The sequence below is a fragment of the Carcharhinus amblyrhynchos genome, chromosome 4 (genome assembly GCF_965287045.1).
Source record: "Carcharhinus amblyrhynchos chromosome 4, sCarAmb.v2.hapA, whole genome shotgun sequence".
In the NCBI taxonomy this organism is placed as follows: Eukaryota; Metazoa; Chordata; class Chondrichthyes; order Carcharhiniformes; family Carcharhinidae; genus Carcharhinus; species Carcharhinus amblyrhynchos.
In genome coordinates this window covers 15,244,013-15,269,971 of record NC_137327.1, presented here as the reverse complement: position 1 = coordinate 15,269,971, position 25,959 = coordinate 15,244,013, and the positions used below count along the sequence as shown (strand labels likewise).

The 25,959-nt window shown below is 42.3% G+C and overlaps 1 protein-coding gene across 1 annotated transcript in view; it reads right to left on the bottom strand.

Annotated features, from left to right (window-relative positions):
- Positions 1-1,272: 1,272 nt before the first annotated feature.
- The window catches only part of LOC145341733 (rifampicin phosphotransferase-like), a 100,465-nt gene continuing 75,778 nt past the window's right edge, over positions 1,273-25,959 (bottom strand). The window contains exons 29-35 of the mRNA XM_080186594.1: positions 18,780-18,937; positions 18,565-18,700; positions 13,391-13,482; positions 11,890-12,026; positions 7,092-7,271; positions 5,234-5,308; positions 1,273-1,355 (exon numbers count right to left, since the gene is read on the bottom strand). Of these exons, the coding sequence (XP_080042720.1) occupies positions 1,279-1,355; positions 5,234-5,308; positions 7,092-7,271; positions 11,890-12,026; positions 13,391-13,482; positions 18,565-18,700; positions 18,780-18,937 (855 nt within the window). The 3' untranslated portion in view covers positions 1,273-1,278. The remainder of the gene's footprint in view (positions 1,356-5,233; positions 5,309-7,091; positions 7,272-11,889; positions 12,027-13,390; positions 13,483-18,564; positions 18,701-18,779; positions 18,938-25,959) is intronic.

The window sequence follows — 25,959 nt, the reverse complement described above, 5'->3', positions numbered from 1 at the left end:
GCACCTAACCAGCGAATCTTTCGGGCTGTGGGAGGAACCCAGAGCACCTGGAGGAAACCTATGCAGACATGGGGTGAATGTGCAGACTCCACACAGACAATGACTCAAGCTGGGAGTCGAACCTGGGTTTGTGGCGCTGTGAGGCAATAGTGCTAACCACTAACCGTGACACTGTGCCACCCCACTGAGTATCAGGATGATTTGTGCCAATTTAACTCAACTCACTGGACTCCCCCAGATTCCCACTTTATTCCATCATTAATGCTGGATTGCATCCAACCATGTCTTAACTACCCATTCATTGATATTAGGGTGGCCAAGCACATGCTAATCCATTTATCAAAAGACTGAAAGGGAATACAAAAAGTAGCCCAACATTAAATAATTTTTAAAATGTAATGCAGCAAGAGTGTAAGAAATTATAATAAGAATTATAAGAATGCAAATCTATTCACATTTCTTTTCCTGCTATTAAGTATTAAAATAAAATCATAGAAACCGCCAAAACTGTAATCTAATCATGAGTGGATTTATTTTAAAATCTCTTTTGGCATGATCATTATTGACACTTTATTAGGAATGACAGAAAATGCAAAGCTCTTTATTGAGTAAAACAGAGTTCCCTTTCATTTCATCTGAATTGAAGAATCATGAAATAAGGATCAGATTATAAGGACAGCGAGCTTCATGAATTAATTGGTGCGATTAGCCAAAGAACTGCTTTATATTATCCTTGCATATTCATTCAGATGTCATATCCACCTTCAACTAAAGAAGTCAAAAGAAAAATATTATTTAATTTATGAAGTATCTATAGTGGGGACTCTTACATCACATGAAGGAAGCTATTAAGCCTTTGCCAAATTGTTGAAAGATCTATCCAATTAGTTTCATTCTGCTGTTCTTTCCCAATACTCTGGCATTTTTTTACTTTTCAAATATATGTCCAATTCTCTTTAGAAAGCTACTAATGAATTTGCTTTCATCACCCTTTCATGTAGTCATTCCAGATCAATTATATACTGCAAAAAAGAAAAATCCTATCTTCCTCAGAGTTATAGCAATGTAATTATCCAAGTTACATGGGTAAGATGGGTATAGAGGGATATGGGCCAAATGCAGGCAACTGGAACTAGCTTAGGAGTTTAAAAAAAGGATGGTATGAGCAAGTTGGGCCAAAGGGTCTGTTTCCATGCTGTAAATCTCTATGACTCAATACTGATTTAATTGAAAATTGGTAGCACCCTTTGGAAACTGACCAAAGTGAGGCTACACCTTTTAGCCACAAGAAGCATTTTCAGATTCTTCGACTTTCTGCACTAATCCTTTTTCTGCGTTAAGAATCACAATGTCACCTGTAGAAAGGGAGAAAAATATTTTCATAACACACCAAAAAAGTCAATGTTATATGTCAGAATTCAACCCTTCATTTTTCAAGTTAGTCTCAAATTGAGATTTATTTTGAAATTCAAATTTAAAGTTTATTTTGTTTATTAGTCACAAGTAGGCTTACATCACACTGCAATGAAGTTACTATGAAAATGCAATTCAAATTATCTGTGGAGGTAAAAACAGAAAATGCTGGGAAAACCCAGCATATCTGGTAGCTGCTGTGAAGAGAGAAACAGTTAATGTTACAAGTCCAAATGGCTTTTCTTCAGAAGTGGAACAAAGTAGAAATGTGATGGAATGTACGCTGTGTAAAAGAGGGAGGGATAGATGGCTCAAAATAGAAAGTCAGGATAGGCTAGAGGATGGGAGAGATTAAATGTCAAAGGTGTCATAGAACACAAGACAAAGGGATGGGTAATGATGGTATAAAGACAAAAACTGTTTATAGCAGGATAAAGGTTAGCACTGTCTGAAAGCGAAACAGCAGAATGTGTTAATGGAGAGAAGCAAGTCAGCACTGCCCGAAAGCAAAAAAAGCAGAATATGTTAGCACCAGAGAAAGAGGTCAATGTTGGCTGAAAGCAAACACGAGAACAAGATATAAACTGGCAATGTGGGGATCAAAATCAAGGATAAAGTTTGTGGTCTGAGGTTGTTGTTGAACTCTTGAATCCAAAAGTCTTTAAAGTGTTTAATCAGAAGATCAGGTGCTATTCCTCCTAAGTGCCAGCATTTTCCGCTTTGAGTTCAGACTTCCAGCATCTTGCTTTTATTGTGTGTAAATGTATTTATTTTCTCTTTTATACTTGAAACAGAATGCCTTGACAGCACAAAGGAAGTATATTGGTCATTAGTGCGATTGGATGATTCTCTGACGCAGCCCAAGGCATAAAACCGTTTCAATATCTTTCAATATCAAAGGAAAGGATAAGTGGCCTTATTCCTTCAAATATGTGACTATTCACAAACAGTTTATTATAAATACATACAAATTGCTGGGGACGTAGATTTAAATGTTATTATGACTCCTGCAAAGGATCCATTGTGTATAACTGTGTGAGCCACAATGAGCCAATGACTAATACCCTTGTCATTCTAACAACAAAGACAACAGCTTGTAGTTATAAAACAATCCAAAGTGTTTCACAGGGATGATACAGAGAAGGATATGATCCTGAGCCCACATAAGGTAGTAGTAGGGCAGATGGTCAAAGATTTGGTCAAAGCAAAGAAGGAAAGAGAGGTCAAGAAATGGAGAGTTTATGGGGCCAGAGGTTGGTGGGAGAGGTGAAATTCCAAAACTTAGGAATAGGCAACTGAGTTTTAAAGCATTGCTACTAACAGTGGTCCCTGTAGTCCAACTGGCATGATTGAGGAAGTATTGTTAAATACACCTCATTCATACCACTAACCTGCATATCCACTTTCCTTGCGAGCTCCTGCCCCATCTGGTATCAATGGGTGCTATTCTGGTTGGTGGTTGGTGACTAGTGGAGTGCTGCAGGGATCGGTGCTGGGGCCTCAACTATTTACCATTTATAGACATGATCTGGAGGAGGGGGCTGAGCGTAGGGTGACAAAATTTGCTGATGACATGAAGCTGAGTGGAAAAGCAAATTGCATGGAGGGTGTGGAAAGTCTGCAGAGAGATCTGGATAGGGTGAGTGAGTGGGCGAGGACCTGGCAGATGGAGTACAATGTTAGCAAGTGTGAGGTTATCCACTTTGGCAGAAATAATAGTACGAGGGATTGTTATTTAAAAGGCAAAAAGCTGCAGCGTGCTACAGTGCAGAGGGACTTCGGGGTCCTTGTGCATGAGTCGCAAAAACCCAGTCTGCAGGTGCAGCAGATGATCAAGAAGGCGAATGGAATGTTGGCCTTTATAGTGAGGGGGATAGAATATAAAAGTAGGGAAGTCTTGCTGCAACTGTACAGGGCACTGGTGAGGCCACAGCTGGAGTACTGTGTGCAGTTTTGGTTGCCGCACTTGCGGAAGGATATATTGGCCTTGGAGGGAGTGCAGAGGAGGTTCATTCGGCTGATACCGGAGATGAGGGGGTTGGCCTATGAAGAGAGACTAAATAGACTGGGTTTGTACTCGTTGGAGTTTAGAAGGATGAGGGGGGATCTTATAGAGACGTATAAGATAATGAAGGGGATGGATAGGGTAGAGGTAGAGAGATTCTTCCCACTTAGAAAGGATAGCAGGACTAGAGGACACAGCCTCAAGATAAGTGGGGGGCAGTTTAGATCGGAGTTGAGGAGGAACTTCTTCACTCAAAGGGTGGTGAATCTCTGGAATTCTCTGCCTGTTGAAGTGGTGGAGGCTGCCTTACTAAATATATTTAAGTCACGGGTAGATAGGTTTTTGACAGACAGGGGAATTAAGGGTTATGGAGAGAAAGCAGGAAAGTGGAACTGATCCACTTCAGATCAGCCATGATCTTATTGAATGGCGGGGCAGGCTCGAAGGGCTAGATGGCTTACTCCTGCTCCTATTTTCTTATGTTCTTACGTTCATCTACAACTTTCCTTTCTTGTCCAAAGCATAGCCACCAACCATGGAGTGATAACAATCAGGGATTTTTAAAATGCAAGATTGAGATGAGCATAGATATCATGATGGTCTGTTGGGGTGGAGGAGATTACAGTGAAAAGAAGTGAGGTGAGGCAACAGGGGGACTAGAACACAATGATGAGAATTTTTAAATTGAGCCATTAGTTGAACAGCAGCCAACATAGAGCAAAGGTGATAGGTGAACTGAACTTAGAACAAGCAAGGACATGGGCAATAGCATTTTGGATGATGTCCAAGTGCAGTCCCAGCCAACCGGGATAATGATGGAGGAGTGGAAGAGGATGGTGTGGCCAACTATGTCAAGGACCACCGACAGCTTGAGAAGAATAAGGAGAAGTTTTCTGTTGAGTCAGTTACATTGGATGCAACTTATGACACTGTAAAGAGCTATTTCAGAACTGTGACAGAGGTGGAAACCTGATTGGAGGAATGCAAGCATGTAATTCTAGGAAAGATGGACATCTTTCTTGGGAAGTAAAAAGTAATGGATTTGAACAGGAAAGGAAGGTTGTAGATGGGGCAGTAGTTCAAAAGGAAAGTGGATAGGCAGGTTTGTGATATGAATCATAGAAACTCTACAGTGCAGAAGTGGCCCATCCAGTCTGCACCAACAACAATCCCATCTAGGTCCTATTCTCGTAACCTCACATATTTACCCCATTAAGCCCTCTAACTCACGCATCCCGGGACACTAAGGGGCAATTTAGCATGGCCAATGCACCTAACCCACACATCTTTGGACTGTGAGAGGAAACTGGAGCTCCCAGAGGAAACCCATGCAGACATGTGGCGAATGTGCAAACTTCACACAGACAGCGGCCCACGCCGGGAATTGAACACAGGTCCCTGGAGCTGTGAAGCAGCAGTGCCTCCCAATATTGAAAGGATTCCCAGGCTGATTTTCAGCCCACTGAAGCACATCATGAACATTCCTTCTGTGGCTAACGAGTCCTGTTGTGGGATTTGAACCTGGAGCTTCCAGCCCAGAAGCAGGGGCACTACCACTGCACCACAGGATGTCCTTTGAATGAGATCTATTTAACATTACTTCCTCAATTATGCCGGTCAAACTATAGGGACCACAGTCAGTAACAATGCTTTAAAACTCACTGCAGCATTGAGCACCTACAAGAACACCTTCACTGTGTCTAGTATATAGATTGGTTCTTTCAACCACCCACATTCACACTGCTCACAGTAATCTGTGGGGACAGTGTCATGCTGATAAGTAAACAGAACCATTCAATATTATACAATACTTACCTGATTTGAACAGGCTTGTTGCATGTGCACAGCTCACAATACATGGTAATCCATATTCTCGTGCAACTACAGCACCTGTGAAGAATAGAGCACGGTGATCAATGGAAACAGTTCTTTATGTATCTGCAATTCGAAATTAAATAACTACAAGCATTGCTTGGTCCGATTACAGAATTTCCATTGTGACTGGCTGATATTTTCCACATAATAGATGCTGTGAGTGTGTATGGCATAGGCTGACAACGACATTTTGGCATCAGTGTCTGAGTAAACTAAGACCATGAAAGTTATGCCACTTGTAAATTACTTTCACACCAAAGTTACACCTAAAGTTGAAATCCAGGTTAGATGAGCTGTGGCAATAGGTGTAATCAGTGACTTATGTAGCCTCAGGAAGTCCAAAAACATCAGCATGAAACTGAAAAATGCCAAGTGCAATCACTAGCGTGGAGTGTTGCACTCTCTGAATGTGGAAGCTGGACTCTGAAGAAAGGGGATGAGAGCTTTTGAAATGTGCCTTTAGTGGAGGATGCTCAGAATCAGCTGCATGGACAGAAGGACAAATGATCAAAAGTAGGGAATCAAAGAGTTGCTAAGTACAGTTAGAGAGAGAATGATTGCCAAGTACAGACATGGGAAGCAAAGAGCCAACAGTCTGGTCCTGGCAACAATTGAGGACAAAATCAAGGGTAAAAACAGAAGAGGAAGAATCAAAATAGGCTGGGTGAATAACCATGAGACATGGACTGAAATAAAATTGAAGAAGGTCAGAGGAGAAGCAAGCAATGCCAATGGCCCCTGTAAGGTTATGATAAAAACAGTACTTGGACATCATCCAGAATTCTGTTGCCCATATTCTTGCTAATTCCAAGTTCTGTTCACCCATTTCTTTTCTTCATAATTATGAATATTTACTATTTGGGATTAATATTTATTACTAAATTAATATAGTTCTATCTTCCACTTATTTGTCCAAGTGCTTCTTCTTGAAGACATTATCCGTTATGAGGGGATCAGGTTCCAGGTTCTATACGTACGCTGGTAACTCTTGGCTACTTGGTTATGACTTTGCAGCTGGGATTCTCTGGTTCCACAGCAATGGAAGAGATTTGGCAGAATGACAAATTCTTTGATATGATTATACTTGCTTGTTTTTATAAGTGATTAAATAGTTAAAGGAATTTAAATATAGTGAATGAGATTATCTTTTTTTAAAAAAAGTGAGTCATCAATTGACACTTGGAACTTTATTTCATCTCAGCATGTGTCCTGTTGTCTGCCTATGGTGGATACTAGGTGAGTTGACATGTAGGGTCTAAATACAAAGGATGGTGGGTGTAGACATGAGCTAGTATTAACTTGGCATAAGAGCTATTAGGGACCATGGAGATGAATGATAGGCAATAGGTTGGCATTGAAGCTGTGAAAGGCTGTAGGTTGGTGGGGTCATGGCATAAGGGGGAGTGGCATGGATTGGGTGTGGGGAGTGTGTGGCGAATGAAGGTTGGAGGGCTGGTTTTTGTTCCTAACGACAGCTGGGACAAAGGATTGGAGCACCTTTCAGACAGCCCATCTCCACACTCAGCAGCCTCTGTCGCTAACTTCACATTGTTACCGGGGTCGGTGGATCAGATTCCAGTTAACACCTTCCTCCTCCCTCAGGCCCCCCAGCCTGGAATGAAAATTGGACTATCTGTGATACATTCTTCCTAGTTGGGTTTGCGGATTAGGAATTTTTCCCACTCTACAGTTGGGAGGTAAAATTCAGAGCTTGGCGTCCATTTTCACTTTTTCAATCTATAAAATGTGATTTATTTTTGTCTTAACTAGTGAATAAAGCTTTGTTTATGCTTCTTACCATGTGAGATTAACCCTCCAACCTCAGTGACCAGTCCTCCTAGCAAGGGGAAGTATGGGCTCCAGCCAACGTCTGTGTTTAAAACAATTAAAATGTCCCCCTGACGGATGCAGTCGGCCTCCTGGATTGTTTCCAAAACTCGCGCTGTTCCCTTCACAATCCCCTGGCTCACGGTCAAACCTGTAACACAAATAATTCTACACTTACGTATTTGCAGATCTTCCCTTCTAGCTGATGCGTTTCTCAGATTAATGTAATTCTGGCTTTAAAAGAACTGAATAGGAAGTTCAAAACTTAAATGGTAAAGGGAAAAGCCATCAATCATTTACCTGAGATGGAGAAATGTGGCTTATGCCCTTGGCCACTGCTAAGAAAATAGCCTGATCCTGTTGGCATTTTTTTCTTCTCTTTTGTTTTATTCATTCATGGTGCGTGGACATCACCAGCAAAACTAGCATTTATTGCCCATCCTGAATTTGCTCTTGTAAAAGTTGTAGTCAGTTGCTTTCATCAGTGACTGCAATCTATATTGTAATGATACACCCGCAGTGCTGTTTGGTAAGGTTTGATCCAGTGACGATAAAGGATTGTTGATACAGTTCGAAGTCAAAATGGTGTGCGACTTGGAGAGGGACTTGTGGAGTTCCCACACATTGAGTCCTTGTCGTTCAAGGCAGTTGGTGTTTAGGTTTTGGAGGTGATGTCAAACAGGCTTGGTGATGAGGTGCATTGCATCTTGTAGAGTCAGTCTTTACAAACTGCAGTCACGGTGCCCATTGGTGGAGGGATTGAATATTTCAGGTAGTGGATTGTGTAACAGTCAAGTAGTCTGCTTTGTCCTACAAAGTGGTGAGCTTCTGGAGCGTTGTTGGAGCTGCACTCTTTCAGGCAAATGGAGAGTTTTCCAGACCCGCTGACTTGTACCTTGGAGATAGTGTAAAGGCTTTGGAGAGTCAGGAGATGATGATTCCTTTGCAGAAAATCCAACCTCTGAACTGCTCTTGAAGCTATAGTTTCTATATAGCTGGTTCAGCAATGATTCTGATAAATGGTAACCCCCAAGATACTGATTGTGGCAGATTTGGTAATGGTAATGCTGCTGAATGTCAAGTTGAGATGGTTAGATTCTTTTGTGTTGAAGGTGATCATTGTTTGGTATTTGTGAAGCACACATGTTACTTGTCATTTATCAACCCATGATGTGGAGATGAGGCTTTGGACTGAGGTGGGCACAGTAAGAAGTCTCACAACACCAGGTTAAAGTCCAACAGGTTTATTTGGAATCACGAGCTTTCAGACTTGCTGCTCCTTTATCAGGTGAGTGATGAAGAAGCAGCGCCTGATGAAGAAGCAGGGCTTCGAAAGCTCGTGATGTAAAATAAACACGTTGGACTTTAACCTGGTGTTGTGAGACTTCTTACTGTACTTATCAACCAAGATTCAAAGTCTTCCAGGTCTTTCTACATCTGAACATGGGTTGCTTCATTATTTGAGGAATTGTGAATGATGCTGACCATTGTGCCATTACTGAGTGAACATCCCCACTTTTGACCTTATGGTGAAAGGAAGTTCATTGGTGAAGCAGCACAAGAGGTTTGAGCCAAAGCCACTGCCCTGAGAAGCTCCTGCAGCAATGTCCTGGAGCTGAGATGACTGGCTTCCAACAAACACAACTATTTTCCTTTACGCTATCAGTCCAATCAGTGGAGGGCTTTTTTCCTTATTCCCACTGATTTCAAGTTAGCTGGGGCTCCTTGATGCCACACATGGTCAAAAGCTGCATTGATGTCAGGTAAATCACCCTCTTCTCATTTCTGGTATTCAACTATTTCATGCTAGAACCAAGGCTATAATGAGATTTGGAACTGAGTCTCGGAACCCAAACTAAACATCAATGGCATTGCTGCTGGACTAGTGATCCAGAGACCCAGGGCAATGCTCTGGGGGCCCAAGTTCTAATCCCACTACAGCAAATGGTAAAACATAAATCCAATAAAATCCAGAATTAAAAGTCCACAAAACCATTGCTGATTATTGTAAAAACCTATCTGGTTCAGCAATGTCCTTTAGGGAAGGAATCTGTCCTCCTCACATGTGGTATACATGTGACTCTAGACCATCAACAATGTGGTTGACTCGTAAATGCCTTCTGAAATGGCCAAGGGGTAACTATGGATGGGCAATAAATGCTGGCCCAACCAGAGGCACACACATTCCATAAAACTATTTTTTAAAAATCTGCAGACTGACAGGGACAAATTGAATTTGTCCTGCTTTGTTGGGTAGATCCAGTGTTACAGCTGTATTGGACAGTTTGGCTGGAAGTGTATTCATTCTGGAGCACCGGTCTTCAGAACTAAAGCTGGGATGTTGCTAGGGTCCATAGCCTTTGTTTTATTACACCGCACTCAGCCATTTCTTGATATCAGATAGGGTGAATTGAATTGGCTGAAGACTGGCTTCTATGAAGTTGGATAGTTCGAGAAAACAAGATGGATTCTCCAGCCAACACCATCCAGGACAAAGCAGCCCACTTAATTGACACCAAATCCACCACCCTTCAACGTTCATCACCTTCAAGATGCACTGCAGGAATTCAGTAGTGTTCTTTAGCCAGCACTTTCTAAACCCACACACCAATAGCATCAAGAAGAACAAAGGCAACAGATGCACGGGAACACCACCATCTGAAAATTCCCCTTCAAGTCACTCACCATCCTGACTTGGAAATATATTCAAGTTTATTTGTTAGTATCACAAGTAGGTTTACATAAATACTGCAATGAAGTTACTGTGAAAATGCCCCAGAAGCCACACTCCGGCACCTGTTTGGTTACACTAAGGGAGAATTTAGCACGGTCAATGCAGCGCATCTTTCAGATTGTGGGAAGAAACCAGAGCACCCGGAGGAAACTCATGCAGATATACTTGCCAGAATTCTATTTCCTCACCCGCCACAGAATCAGAGCAGGCAAAAGGCTGACAACAGAAATGTCCACTGACCCCGGGCAGGAATTCCTGGTCTCATTCAAAATCCTGGAATTTCCTCCCTCACTGCATTGTGGGCGCTCCTACACCACATGCACTGCAGCAGTTCAAGAAGTCAACTCACCATCACCTTTACAGGGGCAATTAGGAATGGGCAATAAATGCTGACCTAGCCAGTGATGCACACATCCCATAAATGAATTTTAAAAATTCTTGTAAGAATTCATTGTCACTTCTTAACTGGACCATCTGAAGGGCAACATGACAGCTCAATGACTATCACTGTTCGCCGTGCAGATACATGGAGTTGGGCCGGTGTCTGCGGGAGTTTGCACATTCTCCCCGTGACTGCGTGGGTTTTCCCCAGGTGCTCTGGTTTCCTCCCACACCCCAAAAAATGTGCTCTTAGGCTGACTGGTGTAACAAATTGCCCCTAAATTAGTCTTCCCTCAATCTCCCCCAATAGGTGTAGACAAAGGTTACAGGTAGAGGAAGGCACTCATAATGTTAAATAATGTTGTTGGGCCGAAGGGCCTGTTTCCCGTGCTGTATTGTTCTTTGTTCTTGATCTCGAACTCTAAATTTCTATTCATGAGAGGTGATAATTTTCTGACTGTTAGAGGATGTTATATTGATTTTATAGATTATTTGTTGATGTCTTTCCATCAAATGTAAACTCACATTCATTGTTTTTCTCTTTGCCTCAGGTTTAACTATGCAACATTCAATCTGCCTGTGATTCTGATCGCCTGTCTCGATCTCCCTGAACTCTTTGAAAGCCCTCAACATTTTTCAAGCCTCCGAGCTTCTCTTAGCAGCTAATATTCATATGGTTTTCCCTAAGTCCAAATTTAAATCATTTGTAAACATTGAAAACAGCAGTGAACCTAACATCTGATGAAAATTACTTTGAAGCTTTTTACAGTCTATAATGGGGTTTCCAAACTGCACATATAAACTTCTGTTTCTCATCTGTCAATGAATCCATGTTGCTCCTTTAAAATGTCTCAAACTTGTGTCTCATGACATCAGCTCATAAACTTGTAGAATGGGATAAAGGGCTCAAAAGCCTAAGTGCTTGTTTATCTTATTTTCCTATGAACATCATTTAATTTTCTTCTGAAAGCTCAACAGCATTCTGCCTATTGCATTCCTTACTCTGTCAATCAAGACTTTCACTGAACAGATACATGATGTTGTTAACCATTAACACATGTAGTTCCAAGTGCTTACTGATTTCAGTTTTGTCCTTCAATTTCCTCCTTCTGAAATGGAAACTTCTATAATAGAATCCATAGGATCTCTGCAGTGCAGAAGGAGACAATTTGGCCCGTTAAGTCTGTATGGATTCTCCGAAAGAGTAGCTTAGCCAGGCCCACCCACACTGCCTGTAAACCCGTGCATTTACCATGACTAATCCAACTAACATTTGGACACCAAGGGTGGGATTTTCCAGCTGCATTTGCCCCGAAACCAGGTTTTCATGGTTCTTCCCTTGTCCACTACGATTCTCGTGGTGGGCAGAATGAGAAATTTTGCCCCTAAGAGGCAATTTAGCATTACCAATCCACCTAACCTATACATCTTTGGACTTTAAGAGGCAGTTTAGAATTGCCAATCCACCTAAAATGCACATTTGTAGAGTGTGGGAGGAAACCAGAGCACCCAGAGGAAACTCATGCAGACACGGGGTGAATGTGCAAACTCCACACAGTAACACAAGGCCAAAATTGAAGCTGGATCCTTAGCATTATGAGGCGCCATTGCAAAATATTTACACTATTCATCATATTCGATGATATCTTCTTACCTGTCAGTTTGAGACCTGTTTCTCGGTCCCCATTGGTTCCATTATGATGACGGCCAATAGGAACAGGTTGGCCGCTGTTCACCTCCATAAATGTGAGAAGCATTTGCTTTCCCAGCAGCCTTTTTCGACGCTGAGCTCTGTATAAAGCATTAAAATTTAATAGGCAGCAGCTGCACTATTGTGGGATCTGATTTATACTTCCAGAAAGTTGATACTCGGTATAAACCCTTGCACTTCATAAAATATAAATGACATTTCGAAATTGGGGTCAAAATACATTTTGAAATTGTATTGGTTAGAAACAGAAATATAGACTATAGGAGCAGGAGGAGGCCATTTGGCTTTTCAAGCTTGCTCTGCCATTCGTCACGATCACAGCTGGTCGTCCAACTCAATAGCCTAATGCTGCTTCTTCCCCATAAGCTTTGATCCCATTCACCCCAGGTGCTATATCTAGCTGCCTCTTGAATACATTCAATGTTTTGGTATCAACTACTGCCTTCCCTATAATTCATGTGCGTGATCACAAATGTAAAATCTTCCATGAACTAGTGTAATTGGCAGCATGCTAGAACATAACTGTTTCATATTTTTTTCATTAAAAATTGTTCCTCGACATTTTTGAGCATGGGGTAACCTGTTTTTCTTTTCAAGCGTGTGCAGTAATTGCCAGGCAATAGCTTCTACAGTGGCTAAATGGAGTTCTAAGAGCCTTCCACTGAATATCGCCAGGGGTCAGTCTTCAATGATGTGAGCCATTGATTGGGGTGCACCATAGCTGCAGCCTGAGTTCCATGTAGATGACCTGGTGTTGTTTCTTTAAAATTGGATGAATCACTAAAGATAAAATCAGGATATCCAATCCTACATCTGTGAGTAAACTGCTCTAAGATTACTAAAAATTACTTCAAAAAATATACTAAACTATTTCATCCTTTTAGTGGTGTATGTAAAAATAATGAATAGGAAAAATACTTTACCTTTCTTTTTAATGGAGACAAAACTATAAGTCGGAAGTAATTTGTTTAAACAAAGCTCTCTCAGACCCTTTCAAAACTGTAAAGAGATGGGTGCCAAGAGAGGACTGTTTACATCAGAACAACTAATACAAATATAGATGCTGGAAATCTGATATATTCGCTGGAATTTTGCTGCCTCGCCCACCATGGGAATCGGAGCAGGTGAGGGGGAGAGCACGGGATTTTACAGTTTCAGACGAGTGAGGCCATAAAATTCCACCCACAGAGAGAGAACTTGCTGGAAGTATCCAGCAGATCAGGTAGCATCCATGAAGAAAACAGATGTAAGGAGCAGAATTTAACCAGCAGGAACCCTAAGTGGCCTCCACTGAGGAAGGCCTGTTGGAATTAATTACCCATCTGGCACATAACTGGCTAGCAGCGGGGTGGCCATCCTTGGGAATGAGCACCCTGGGACTGGAAATCTTGCCCCCCACCCTGTCTCCATTATAAGCAGAGTTCACATGCAGTGTGCCCCATACCTCAAGATTAAAGCAGGTGATCTGTGTAGAAGCACTTTTCCAATTTCTGAGTGAGTCAGGAAGAAAAGCAAGTCCTCATCAGGCAGAAAACCCTGAAATATTAATAGTTGGTGAGTGAATTCTTTATTTGATAACCAACTGATTTCCATTACAAACCAAAATTACTTATCACGTTTGAACAATTATTTAAAGTCACAGGATAACAATGGAGAATATGTAGGGATGGACATCATGGCTTCCCTCTGTCACCCACCAGGCCTGTTTTTGGTGGGGGGAGGGGGCAAATAAAATATGGTAGCTGGCTAGTCCATCCTGCCCATGTCCAACTTGATCCCAGTTATATATGAGATGGGTAAAATACCCATTGGCTCACCCACTCTTATGTCTATTAAGGCCCTGATGTGGCCAATCAATGGCCACTTAAGGACTCCGAACTGCCTGCATTGACATAATGTGCAGGGGGCTGGAAGGCAGGTGAGAGTGGAATGGCTGCTTTCTCAGCAAAGTTAATGAAAGGGCTGGGAAGGAAGAGGATATCACATTTTTGGAGTCCCTTGTGTGCATTGGAGGCACCCCTCCCCCCACCAAACATCATACTTTCTCTCTTTGTGCCTCCATGCTTGGCCTTCAAACTTTCCTCCCTTCCTGCACTTGCCTCCAGCATCTATGACAATGCCAGCCGTCTCCATTACTGAGTTCTGGTGTTGCTGGGACTGGCCAATCAGGTTGTCAAGAAAGGCATAACTTTCTTCCACTGAGGGTCAGAATTCTGACCCTGCAGCTTGTCACGGCCACCTGCAGCAGAACTCCACTTTTATTTAAAACCTTTGTCAGACTCAAAATAATCTGCTCCTGAAATTGATTCCCAGTCTGGTTGGGGCAGTAGGTCAGAGTGTAGATTTGCTTGACCGTCACTCCATCCAATTATTGACCAAGAACAACAGCCTCAGAGTATATATTGTGCCTGACCAGTAACCCTTCCAATTATACTTTCCACTGAATTCAGTGTAGATAAATATTCGGTAACTAATGTTCCAACTGAGGTTAAGATTCCCTCTGATACCTTTAGACACATAGCATTTTTCAGAGAAGTCCAGGCAAATCCACCATTACTTGTATACCTGATTGGACAGGTAATACAAGCCTCCCCTGTCCTGTTGAGCCACCATTCTGCCTCCTGTTTGTCTTTCTCAAGGCAGCACAAAGAGTGATTTTGTACAGAGATATCTAATGTTCCAAGGAGTAAATTGCTTGGAAAAATGAGCATAAGGAAAGTTCTTCAAAAACTTCATTCACCCACTGAGGTAACCACCAAAAAAATCCACCAAAATTTTAATGATACATGATTAATTAATAACAATGTGGTAAAGGATTCTTTTGCGGGGAAGCGATCATAACATGATAGGATTTCACATTCAGTTGGAGGGTGTGCAATATGGGCCGCAATTCTCCCATCGCGACCCGCAAGTTTTCTGGCAGGTTGCGGTGGGAGATGGGCACTGGCCTTGAACCGGGATTTGCGCATGCGCCAGGAATGCATGTGCATCTCCCAGAGCTGGCAAACAGTCACCGGTCAGACCATGATGGAAACCAACAGGAAGGCAGGTAAGTCATTTAAATCTTTTTAAAATGTATTTTAAATATGTTTATCAGTTCACTATCGGGAACTTTCAGGTCCCGATTGAATCTCCCACCCCACCAGGCGTACTTCATTCTGGCAGAGTTCAGATGCTCCCCACATTCGGGGAGCTAGCGGGACACCCCACTGGAATGAAGGGGGGGGTGCGGCAATTGGAGCCCCAGAAGATTGGATGGGGGGAGGTGGTGTCGCTGGGCATGGACACCCTGGCAATGCCAGCCTGTCAAGCTCTGGAATGAATAGGCTCCGCCGCCCCACTGGGTTTTTAATGAGATTCACGACTGGGACTTCTGCAGTGCACAGAGCGGGAAGATTCAGATGAGAAGCTGAACTGACAAAATGATCGGGATTTAAAATAGTTCTCCCCCCAGTTCAACACTTGTGGGAGAAATGCCCCATGGTTCTGAAATTGGTGTCTGAAACTTTAATAAAGGCAATCATAAGGATAGGAGGACAGAGTTGGCTAAAGTGGACTGGGAAAATAGGTTAAAAGATGGTGGAGAATGAGTGGCAGATTTTTAAGGAGGTATTTCATAACCCTCAGCAAAAATGTATGCCATTGAAAAAGAAAAGCCTGTGAGAAGGATACACTATCCGTGTCCAATTAAGAAAATACATACAATGTTGAAAAGTTTAATTGTAACCCAATGAATTGAAAACATTTTATAATTGAGAAAAATAGTAAAGTATGAGAGAAAAATAGCAAGAAATATAAAAACAGACAGTAAAAGCTTCTGCAAGTATATAAAAAGGAAAAGCGTTAGTAGCTAAAGTCAGCATTGGTCCTCCAGAGGGTGCTGCTGGGGAAGTAATTATGGGAAACAAAAAATGGCAGTGTCTTTGAATAATTATTTTGTTTCTGTTTTCACAATAGTAGGCACAAAAAGCATCTCAATAATAGTGGAAAAGTGGGTGTAGGGGAGCGATTGTTGGTAAGAGGGAAGAAATTAAAACAATCACATTCACCAGAGAAATGATACTAGAAAGATTAGTGGGACGAAAGGTTGACAAGCCCCTCGGACTAATGACCTGTAGCCTAGTGACTTAAAAAATCTTGCTGCAAAGACGTAGCTACATTGGCTGTAATCTTTCAAAACGCCCCACATTCTGGAAGGTACCAACTGATTGGAAAACCTCGATTGTAACACCTCTATTCAAGAAAGGAGGGAGAGAGAAAACAGGAAACAGTGGGTCAATTAGTATTTGGATTGAGGAGGTAGTAGCGGTACATTTAGGAAATCGCAGTACAATCAGACAAAGTCAATCTGGCTTTGTGAAAGGGAAATCATGTTTTTTAAATTCCATGAAAGAGTTTTTTGAGGAAGTAACATACAGGGTGGTTAAAGGGGAAGCCATAGGTATTGTGTATTTGGATTCCAACAGGCATTTGATAAGGTGCCAAGAAAAAAATTTGCTCCACAAGATAAGAGCTCATGGTAATAGTGTGATATAGCATGGAGAGAGGATTCACTAACAAACAAGAAGCAAAGAGTGTAGATAATGGATCATTTTCAAATTGGCAAATGGACCGGTTTGCTGGGGCCTCACTTAATTGCAATCTACATTCATGACTTGGATGAAGGGATCTATGCATTGTAGCCAAATTTGCTGATGATACAAAGTTAGGTGGAAGAAAAAATTGTGAGGAAGATACACAGAGTCTGCTAAGCGATATAGACAGTGGGAAAAATTGAAAGATGTAGTATGATGTGGGAAGATACGAGTCTCAGCAGTCTGGCAGCAAGAATAGAAAAATAGAATATTATTTAAATGGAAAGAGACTGCAGAATGCTGAGGTACGAAGCAATTTGGGTATTCTTATTCTTTGGGTATCCTATAAGTGTACAGGGTATTGGTGAATATCGTGTACAAAGAACAAAGAACAACACAGCACGGGAAACAGGCCCTTCGGCCCAACGAGCCCGCGCCGCCGTCCTACTATCTCAGTGACCTATTCATGATTTTAGTCTACGCCTAACATGCGAGGATCAGGGAGGTCCAATTTAGGGACAATTTTAGTACCCAATCAATCAGCCTAAAAGCACATCTTTGGGGGATGTGGGAGGAAACCGGAGCACCCGGAGGAAACCCACGCAACCACGGGGAGAACGTGCAAACTCCCACAGACACAGGCCCAAATCCATGTGTCCGCACAGCAACAGAGATAGTCTCTGAGCTGTCATGTTGCCCTCGAGATGGTGTACAGTTTTGGTCTCCTCACTTAGGGAAGGACATACTTTCATTGGAAGCAATTTTGAGAAACCTCACTGGGCTGATTCCTGAGAACAAGAATCAACATTAAAGCTTTGGTTATCCCAATGCCCAGCAACATCAAACATACTGGATATTTCATGGCTATCAATGTGGCTAAAAATCACAAAATGGCCAACCCAATACATTATTTTATTGCCAACTATTAACCCATGACCATGAGGTACAACAGCTATGAATATGCTTTCCCAACTAAGACTATTACTCATTCATTGTATTGAATCCTAGTAGTTAAGTATCAGAATGAAATGCCCATCCAACAGCACTTAAGAAGCTGGACTCCATCAGGACAAAGTAGGCCACCTGATTGACACCCACTTAAAAATTCACTCCCTTCATCAGTGGTTCATTATGGTTGCAGTATGTGCCATCTCCAGGATAAACTGCAGAAACCAAGTCAGGCATTGTCAACTGTGCATCTCAAACTTGCAGTCTCTACTGTCTAGATGGACAAAGGCAGCAGGCACATAGGAACATCACTATCTATATGTTCCCCACCAATTGTGTTCCCTATTCTAGAAAGGATAATATTAAACTTAGAAAGAGTGCAGAAAAGATTTTCTAGGATGCTACTGGGACTTGATGGTTTGAGTTATAAGGAGAGGGAATTCTCCAGGGAATTCTTTCCCTGGAGCGTAGCAGGCTTAGGAGTGATCTTACAGAGGTCTATAAAATAATGAAGGGCACAGATTAGATAGATAGTCAACATTTTTTTTCTCAAAGGTAGGAGAGTCTAAAACTAGAGGACATAGGTTTAAGGTGAGAGGGGAGAGATAAAAAAGTGCCCAGAGAGGCAATTTTTTTCACACAGAGGGTGGTAAGTGTCTGAAGCAAGCTGCCAGAGGTAGTAGTAGAGGTGGGTACAATTTTGTCTTTTCAAAAGCATTTAGACAGTTACATGAGTAAAATGGGTATTGAAGGACATGGGCCACATACAGGCAATTGGGACTAGCTCAGAGGTTAAACAAAAAGGGCAACATGGACAAGTTGGGCCCAAGGGCCTGTTTGCATGCTGTTAACCTTTATGACTCTAAGCCACTTGGAAATGTATCACCATTGCCATTTTTTCATTGTCATTGGATCAAAATCCTGGAACTTCCTAGCAAGATTGTGAGAATACCTTCACCATGTGGAATGCAATGGCTCAAGAAGGTGGCTCAACACCACTTCCTCAAGAGGGAAATTAGGGATAGGAAGAAATGCTGGCCTCGCCAGTGATGCCCACATCCCATGAAGAAATAAACAGGTAAACGTTAATACCCACCTCCTGTACCATTAAATTAGCCAGTTTCCAATAGGCTCTTTTAAAGACATCAGTCATTTTGATTCCCGTGGATTTTCCGAATTCTCTGGTGGCGACAGCTTTTCTTGCCTTTGGTAGTACAAAGGACAGGATAAGCCTGCAACAGAAAGAGAACTCTGTCACCATATCCCAATCATCTTTTACCCGAGTGAAACATGGATTATAGTTTTACATACTTCTGGATGTCTGAAAGTGGTGATTTGATGGAAGCAATTGCATCCCCCGTAGACATTTTTATCTTTCTGGCAACAGGCTGGTTGTTCCGTAAAGCTGCCTGGATGGCGGGAATGATTTTATTTGGGTCACTTGCCCATGATTTCTCATACAATTCAGCCTACCGGTGAGAAAGAAAGGGATTTTAGAAATTGTGAGATGATTGTCACAGAATCACAGAATACTACAGTGCAGAAGAGGCCCTTCGGCCCATCAAGTCTAGACTGACACATGAAAGGCCCTGACCTGCCTATCTGATCTCACTGAATGCTATGGTGTGCCAAGTACACATCCAGGTACTATTTAAAGGATGTGAGGCATCCTGCTTCCACTGTCCTCCCAGGCAGTGCATTCCAGACTGTCACCATTCTCTGGGTAAAACAGTTTTTTCTCAAATCCCTCCTAAACTTCTCACTGTGATCTTCTAATTAGAGCCAGAGAATGAAGCTTCAAAGCAGTTCAGATAGACCATAAATCCATAACACAAATGAGTAGATTAGGCCACTCAGCCCATCGAGTCTGCTCTGCCATTCAATCACGGCTGATATTTTTCTCGTCCCTATTCTCCTGCCTTTTCCCCATAACCCCTGATTCCCTTATTAACCAAGAACGTATCTATCTCTGTCCTAAAGAGACTCAATGACCTGGCCTCCACAGCCGTCTGGGCAAAGAATTCCACGGATTCACCACTCTCTGGCTGAAGAAATTCCTCCTCATCTCTGTTTTAAAGGATCATCCCTTTAACCTGAGGTTGTGCCCTCATAGAATTCCTACAGTACAGAAGGAGTCCCTTCAGCCCATCAAGTCCGTACGAAACACAATCTCACCCAAGCCCTATTCCGATAACCCCACACATTTATTCTGCTAATCCACCGACTCTAGGGTCAACTTAGCGTGGCCAATCAACCTACCCCGCACATCATTGGAGTGTAGGAGGAAACTGGAGCACCCAGAGGAAACCCACGCAGGGAGAATGTGCAAACTCCACACAGACGGTGACCCATAGCTGGAATTGAACCTGGGACCCTGGCACTGTGGGGCAGCAGTGCTAACCACTGTGCCACCATGCTGCCCTCAGGTTATAGTTTCTTGTGCTGGTGGAAACATCCTCTCCAGAGGGCTCTGAGGAGGTGGGGGGGGGGGTGGGTGGGTTGCAGAACTCGCACGGGGGCTTGAAGGCGGCCATTTGAGCTTATTGTAAAAGGTCTTCTTACGCAGGCTAAGTTCATGACTTTTCTAACAAGTTGTGAAACATGAGCCTTGAAAGACCTGGCTCATGAAAGACGTCTTTCCTCACACTCCTTCAGCCTTGGTGACATTCTACATTATGTCCATTGCTTCATCACCTGGAGATCTCTATGTTCCTTGTTTAAACTGGTCTTCTGACAGGAACACAGATTTGAAATTACCTTCCTTATTTTACTTCCTTATTCTTTCTAGGTATATCCAGCTACCTTTAAATTAAGAAAAAGAACTAACTTGCATTTACGAGGCACCTTTTAGATTATTGGTATGTTCCAAATCAGTTAGCAGAATTACACTGTAAATACAGCACAGACAAAGAGCAATTGGACTAATGAGTCCACGCCAGCCTTTATGCATCTCTTGACCCTCCTTCCCTATCAACACACTTCTGCATCAGATGTATATCTAGCTTCCACTATAAAGCACCAATACTCTTTGCCTCATTCTCTGGGTAAGTTGCTTCTTCTGAATTATTTATTTAGTTCCTTAGTGGCTATCTTATATTGATAGCCTTTAGTTTGATTTTCCCCACAAGTGGAAGCATTCTCTCTGAATCTACCATAAAAATGTCCGTTAGATCACTGCTCAGCCTTTGCTTTTCAAAAGAAAAGCCTAGCTTATTCATTCTTTTTTGATCGCTATTGAGTCACAATTTTGCCTTTATCCTTTACAATCTACTTTTTGCACCCTCTTCAGTGCCTCTATATATAAATATTTTATTTGTGCACACAGTGCTCCAAGTGATTGATTTTGTTTATTATTGTCACATGTATTAAGATGCAGTAAAAAGTATTGTTTCTTCCACAATATACGGAAAAAACATACCGTTCATTGGGGAGAAGGAAAGGAGAGGGTGTGGAATGTAGTTTTGCAGTTATGAATAAAATGAAGAGAAAGATCAGCTTAATATATAGGTGATATCCAACCATGGTTTGATGTAAGTTTGGCATAACTTGTACATTTCGCAGTCACTGAAGTAGTTTCAAAATACTGTCAATGTGGTAATGTTGACAAATTTTGAACAATTATGTTTGTACTGCCATAGTCTTGAATTAGTGAAAGTGTTCTTTCTAACTTCTGTTCGTATATCCTAATTTTTTTGCCTGAAACGCTGTTGTGTATATTTCCAGGAAAAAATAGTAAGCATGTTTCCTTAATAAAAATGTAAGTTTTAATCACCTGCATAACTCCAATGCCTAAATCATGACAGCCGATTAACTTATCCTGGTTATAACATTAAAAATTAAAAACAACACCTGCAACTTTTAATGTTATGCAGATGATATAAAATAGATGGTCTGTCTTTTCTATTACCTGGTGATATTAACAGATGTTTCACAATACTTTCATCTATCCACAATCGTAGCACAGGTTAAACCTTTGTTAACACTGGGACACTGTACTTATGTCTAGTAGGTGTTGATAGTTCCCCCAACATTATGATTTGCAACAGCACATAAAGCCCGTCTATCTTTTAGGTTGAATCACTCTATCAGACTGGAAGGAGCATTCGTGTTTTCTATTAATCTTCCTTCCAGTATTTCACCCTATTCTCCAGGGGAAGAGGACAGAAGTACAAAAATCAATAACACTCTGTCAGACAAAAAAAATTGAATTCAGCCCCAAAGAAGCAAGATCAAACATTCCTTTCAGTGAAAATTTCAGTGGCTTCAACACAGTTTCTACTAAAACAAAATTTCAGGCAATTTCCCACAGTAAAACCACAAGGAGTGGGTAAAATGGAAATCCGATGGTAGTGCACAATGTTACTTTTTGGAGTTGGTTGAATAAATCATCAATCTTCATCACCTCTAAAGGGCACTAGTGAGAGCATCTGGAGCACTCTGCACAGTTTTGGTCCCCTTATTTGAAGAAGAATGTAAATGCATTGGAGTGTTTAATTCTTCTAACATTTTTTGGGTGACTTTTGCAGTAACCTCGCTCCAAGCATCTGAGGTTTAAGATTTAAATTGTATTTTTGGATGGTTCCCAGTACAAGGCAACTCGGTCCACACATTTTTCAAGCATAGGAGAAATTATCAATGGATTTTTCAAAGCTTTTTTTTCACACAGTGTCCTTTGGTTCTAGAAAGCGTAAAATGAGTCAATGGGCATGCAAGTGCCAGAGCTTGCCATAGGGGGCATGAAGGGACATAGACGGTGAGTAAAAGGGCAGAGCTCAACATGGAGCCATGAGGGCTCTGAGGAGATGGTGGGGAAGTGGAGGGGAGGGGGGGTGTTGCAGAACTCGCACGGGGGCTTGAAGGCGACCATTTGAGCTTATTGTAAAAGGTCTTCTTATGCAGGCTAAGTTCATGACTTTTCTAACAAGTTGTGAAACATGAGCCTTGAAAGACCTGGCCTAATTCTATGAAAGTTGCAGGGGTGTAGGAAATGACTGGAACAAAGCCAGGTCAGGAGTGCTGAACACGAGACTTCTGACAGGAACCTGCTCACATCCTTTAAAGGAAATCCCCGAAATTATACAGCCCAGGAATATGGTCTGGAATCTGCCCGCTATTTGTAAAGGTCAACCCAAGTCAACCCAGCTTGGTGAAAATCCTAGCCTGAGTTTCCATAAAACAGCTTGGCCGGAATTCTTACATCCCACCCACCACAGGAATTATAGCGGGCGAGTTGCAGAGAATGAGGAACCACCATTGACAGTCGGACGGATTCTTCCAGCTTTTAGACCAGTGCGACTTTGTGTCCTTCACAAATGCAACATAGCTGTGACCAGTGTCTTTTGCTTAGCAAAAGTGTTCTTTTTAAAATGTTCATTATTTGCATATATATGTATACATACATATGTTAGTGCATCCAGCTGATATCTGTCCAGTCAGTGACATTATAAATTAATACTTTATACACATCTTCATAACAATAGTTTTGATGATTTGAAGTTGAAGGGAGGATCTTGTAGGGTGTAGGTTTCACAGCAGGTTGTGGGGTTTCTTGTGGTTGAATATCCAGAAATTGTTAAAACTGGAACAGGTCAAGTACTTTGGCAGCTTCATGACTAGTTTCAGAGTCTCCTTCTCACACTGGCCGACAACAGATGGCTCTTAAAAGGCAAATATGGCACAGTCTTTCTCTGTGGTTGTTGACTTTTTTGTCTTTTTCTCCATTTATCCAAGTTTTCTTCTGGATATTAGGTTAATAAAGGATCTCAGTATCAGAAGCCACTTTTGGTCACGTGGTCAACAGTTATGGTGCACTCCGCACGGCTTAAAGCTAAAAGCTCATTGATATATCACAGGAGATATCACAGTTTGTGGATAACTGGTCTCGTCAGCTTTCTTTTATTGATTTACAAGCCTGGATACATTGAGGCCCAAATTCGCCTCAATGTATCCATTGGCTCTGTGCTTTGAATAAGCTTTAAACAATGGCAGATGTGAATTCAACAGATGACATTAGTCTTGGTATGTGTATTCCAGGGGAAGGTCTCTATCCATGGCTATTTATATTAGATCTTTCTCAAAGTTTGGTTGTCTGTGTTGCTTAGCAAAGGTCATGACCCCTTGGCAGCAATCATAACATTTATCAGTATCCATGTTAGATAAATATAATACAGTGCCAGAAATTTCCATGCAATCTCATTCCATGTGTGAAGTTTTGACTAGAACACGCTTTTACTGTGCATGGCATTATATTAACTCAATGTTATTATAATGATTCATCTCTTCCTTTTCCTAGCTTGGTTGATGTTCTGTAACTCCAAAGGCTGAAAAAAAATCTTCATTAAATGCTTTCATCTCACTGAGGAGACTTCAGGACAATCCACATCCAACAGCTTGCCTGAAAACTCTACTCATACATTGACAGCTATGATAAATTCATAAGAACATAAGAACATAAGAAATAGGAGCAGGAGTAGGCCATCCAGCCCTTCGAGCCTGCCCCGCCATTCAATAAGATCATGGCTGATCTGTTGTAGCTCAGTTCCACTTTCCCGCCCTCTCCCCATAACCCTTAATCCCCTCTCTTATCAAGAACCCATCAACCCGCTTCTTAAAAATATTTAGCGAGGCAGCCTCCACCACTTCAACGGGCAGAGAATTCCAGAGATTCACCACCCTTTGAGTGAAGAAGTTCCTCCTCAACTCCGTTCTAAACCGCCTCCCCTTTATCTTGAGGCTGTGCCCCCTAGTCCTACTGTCTTTTTTGAGCGGGAAGAGTCTCTCCACCTCTATCCTATCCATCCCATTCATCATCTTATACGTCTCAATGAGATCTCCCCTCATTCTTCTAAACTCTAACGAGTACAAGCCTAGTTTATTCAGCCTCTCCTCATAGCTCAATCCCCTCAACTCCGGTATCAGCCTAGTAAACCTCCTCTGCACTCCCTCCAGGGCCAAAATATCCTTGCGCAGGTGCGGCGCCCAAAACTGCACACAGTACTCCAGCTGCGGCCTCACCAATGCCCTATACAGCTGCAGCAAGACCTCCCTACTTTTATATTCAATCCCCCTCGCTATGAAGGCCAGCATCCCATTTGCCTTCCTGACCACCTGCTGCACCTGCAAGCTGGGTTTTTGCGACTCATGCACAAGGACCCCGAGGTCCCTCTGCACCGTCGCCTGCTGCAGTTTTTCGCCACGTAAGTAATAGTCCTTCCTACCATTCTTCCTACCAAAGTGGACCACCTCACACTTGCCAACATTAAATTCCATTTGCCATTTCCTGGCCCATTCGCCCAGCCTATCTAGATCCTTCTGCAGACTCTCCACACCCTCCGCACAATTTGCCTTTCCCCCAGTCTTGGTGTCATCAGCAAATTTCGACACCCTGCACTCGGTTCCCTCCTCCAGATCATCTATATAAATGGTAAATAGCTGAGGCCCCAGCACCGACCCCTGGGGCACCCCACTAGTCACCAACCGCCAATCCGAATAGCACCCATTGACCCCCACTCTCTGCCTCCTATTTGACAACCAATCCTCTATCCACGCTAACACCCTACCCCCAACTCCATGTCCCCTGACCTTCTGCAATAACCTCTTGTGAGGTACCTTGTCAAACGCCTTCTGAAAATCCAGAAAGACCACATCCACCGGCTCTCCTCTATCCACTGCCCTAGACACATCCTCATAGAACTCCAGTAAATTTGTCAGACACGACTTCCCTTTAATGAAACCGTGTTGCGTCCGCCCTATCAAGCAATTCCCTTCAAGATGCCTCGCAATTTCCTCCTTAATGACGGATTCTAACATTTTACCTACCACAGACGTTAAACTAACCGGCCTATAATTCCCCGCCTTTTGCCTGGCACCCTTCTTAAACAACGGCGTAACATTAGCCGTTTTCCAATCATCCGGCACTTCCCCGGAATCCAGCGACGTCTGGAAAATAACCACCAAGGCATCCACTATCACCTTCACAACAGTTGATAGAATCCACAAAAATTTAACAAAACATTTGAGGAAAAACTACCTACAATATTCTGAAAGAAAAAAATACCAGAATACCTTTAAAAATACCAGAATCTAAATCAGCATTTGCACCAACAACTAATCAGTTCTTCCTCGGGCTGTACTCTATCTGTGTACTCAGTGTCATTGAAATCTATTTACTCATTTTTTGAGGTGTATTGTTAACAGCCAAATGGACAACCAGGCTAACAAAAGGGGCAAAAACATTTCTCTGCCCATCCTTCAGTGGTGGAGGTAATTAAACCTGAGCATAAAGTTAGGCACAGGACATGAAAATAAAATGGAATATTTATAGTCTGTGGTGGCACGTTGGCACAGTGGTTAGCACTACTGCCTCACAGTGCCAAAGGACCCGGGTTTGATTCCTGGCATGGGTTACTGTATGTGTGGAGTTTGCATGTTCTCCCCGTGACTGTGTGGGTTTCCTTAAGATGTGCAAGTTAGGTTGACTGGCCATGCCAAA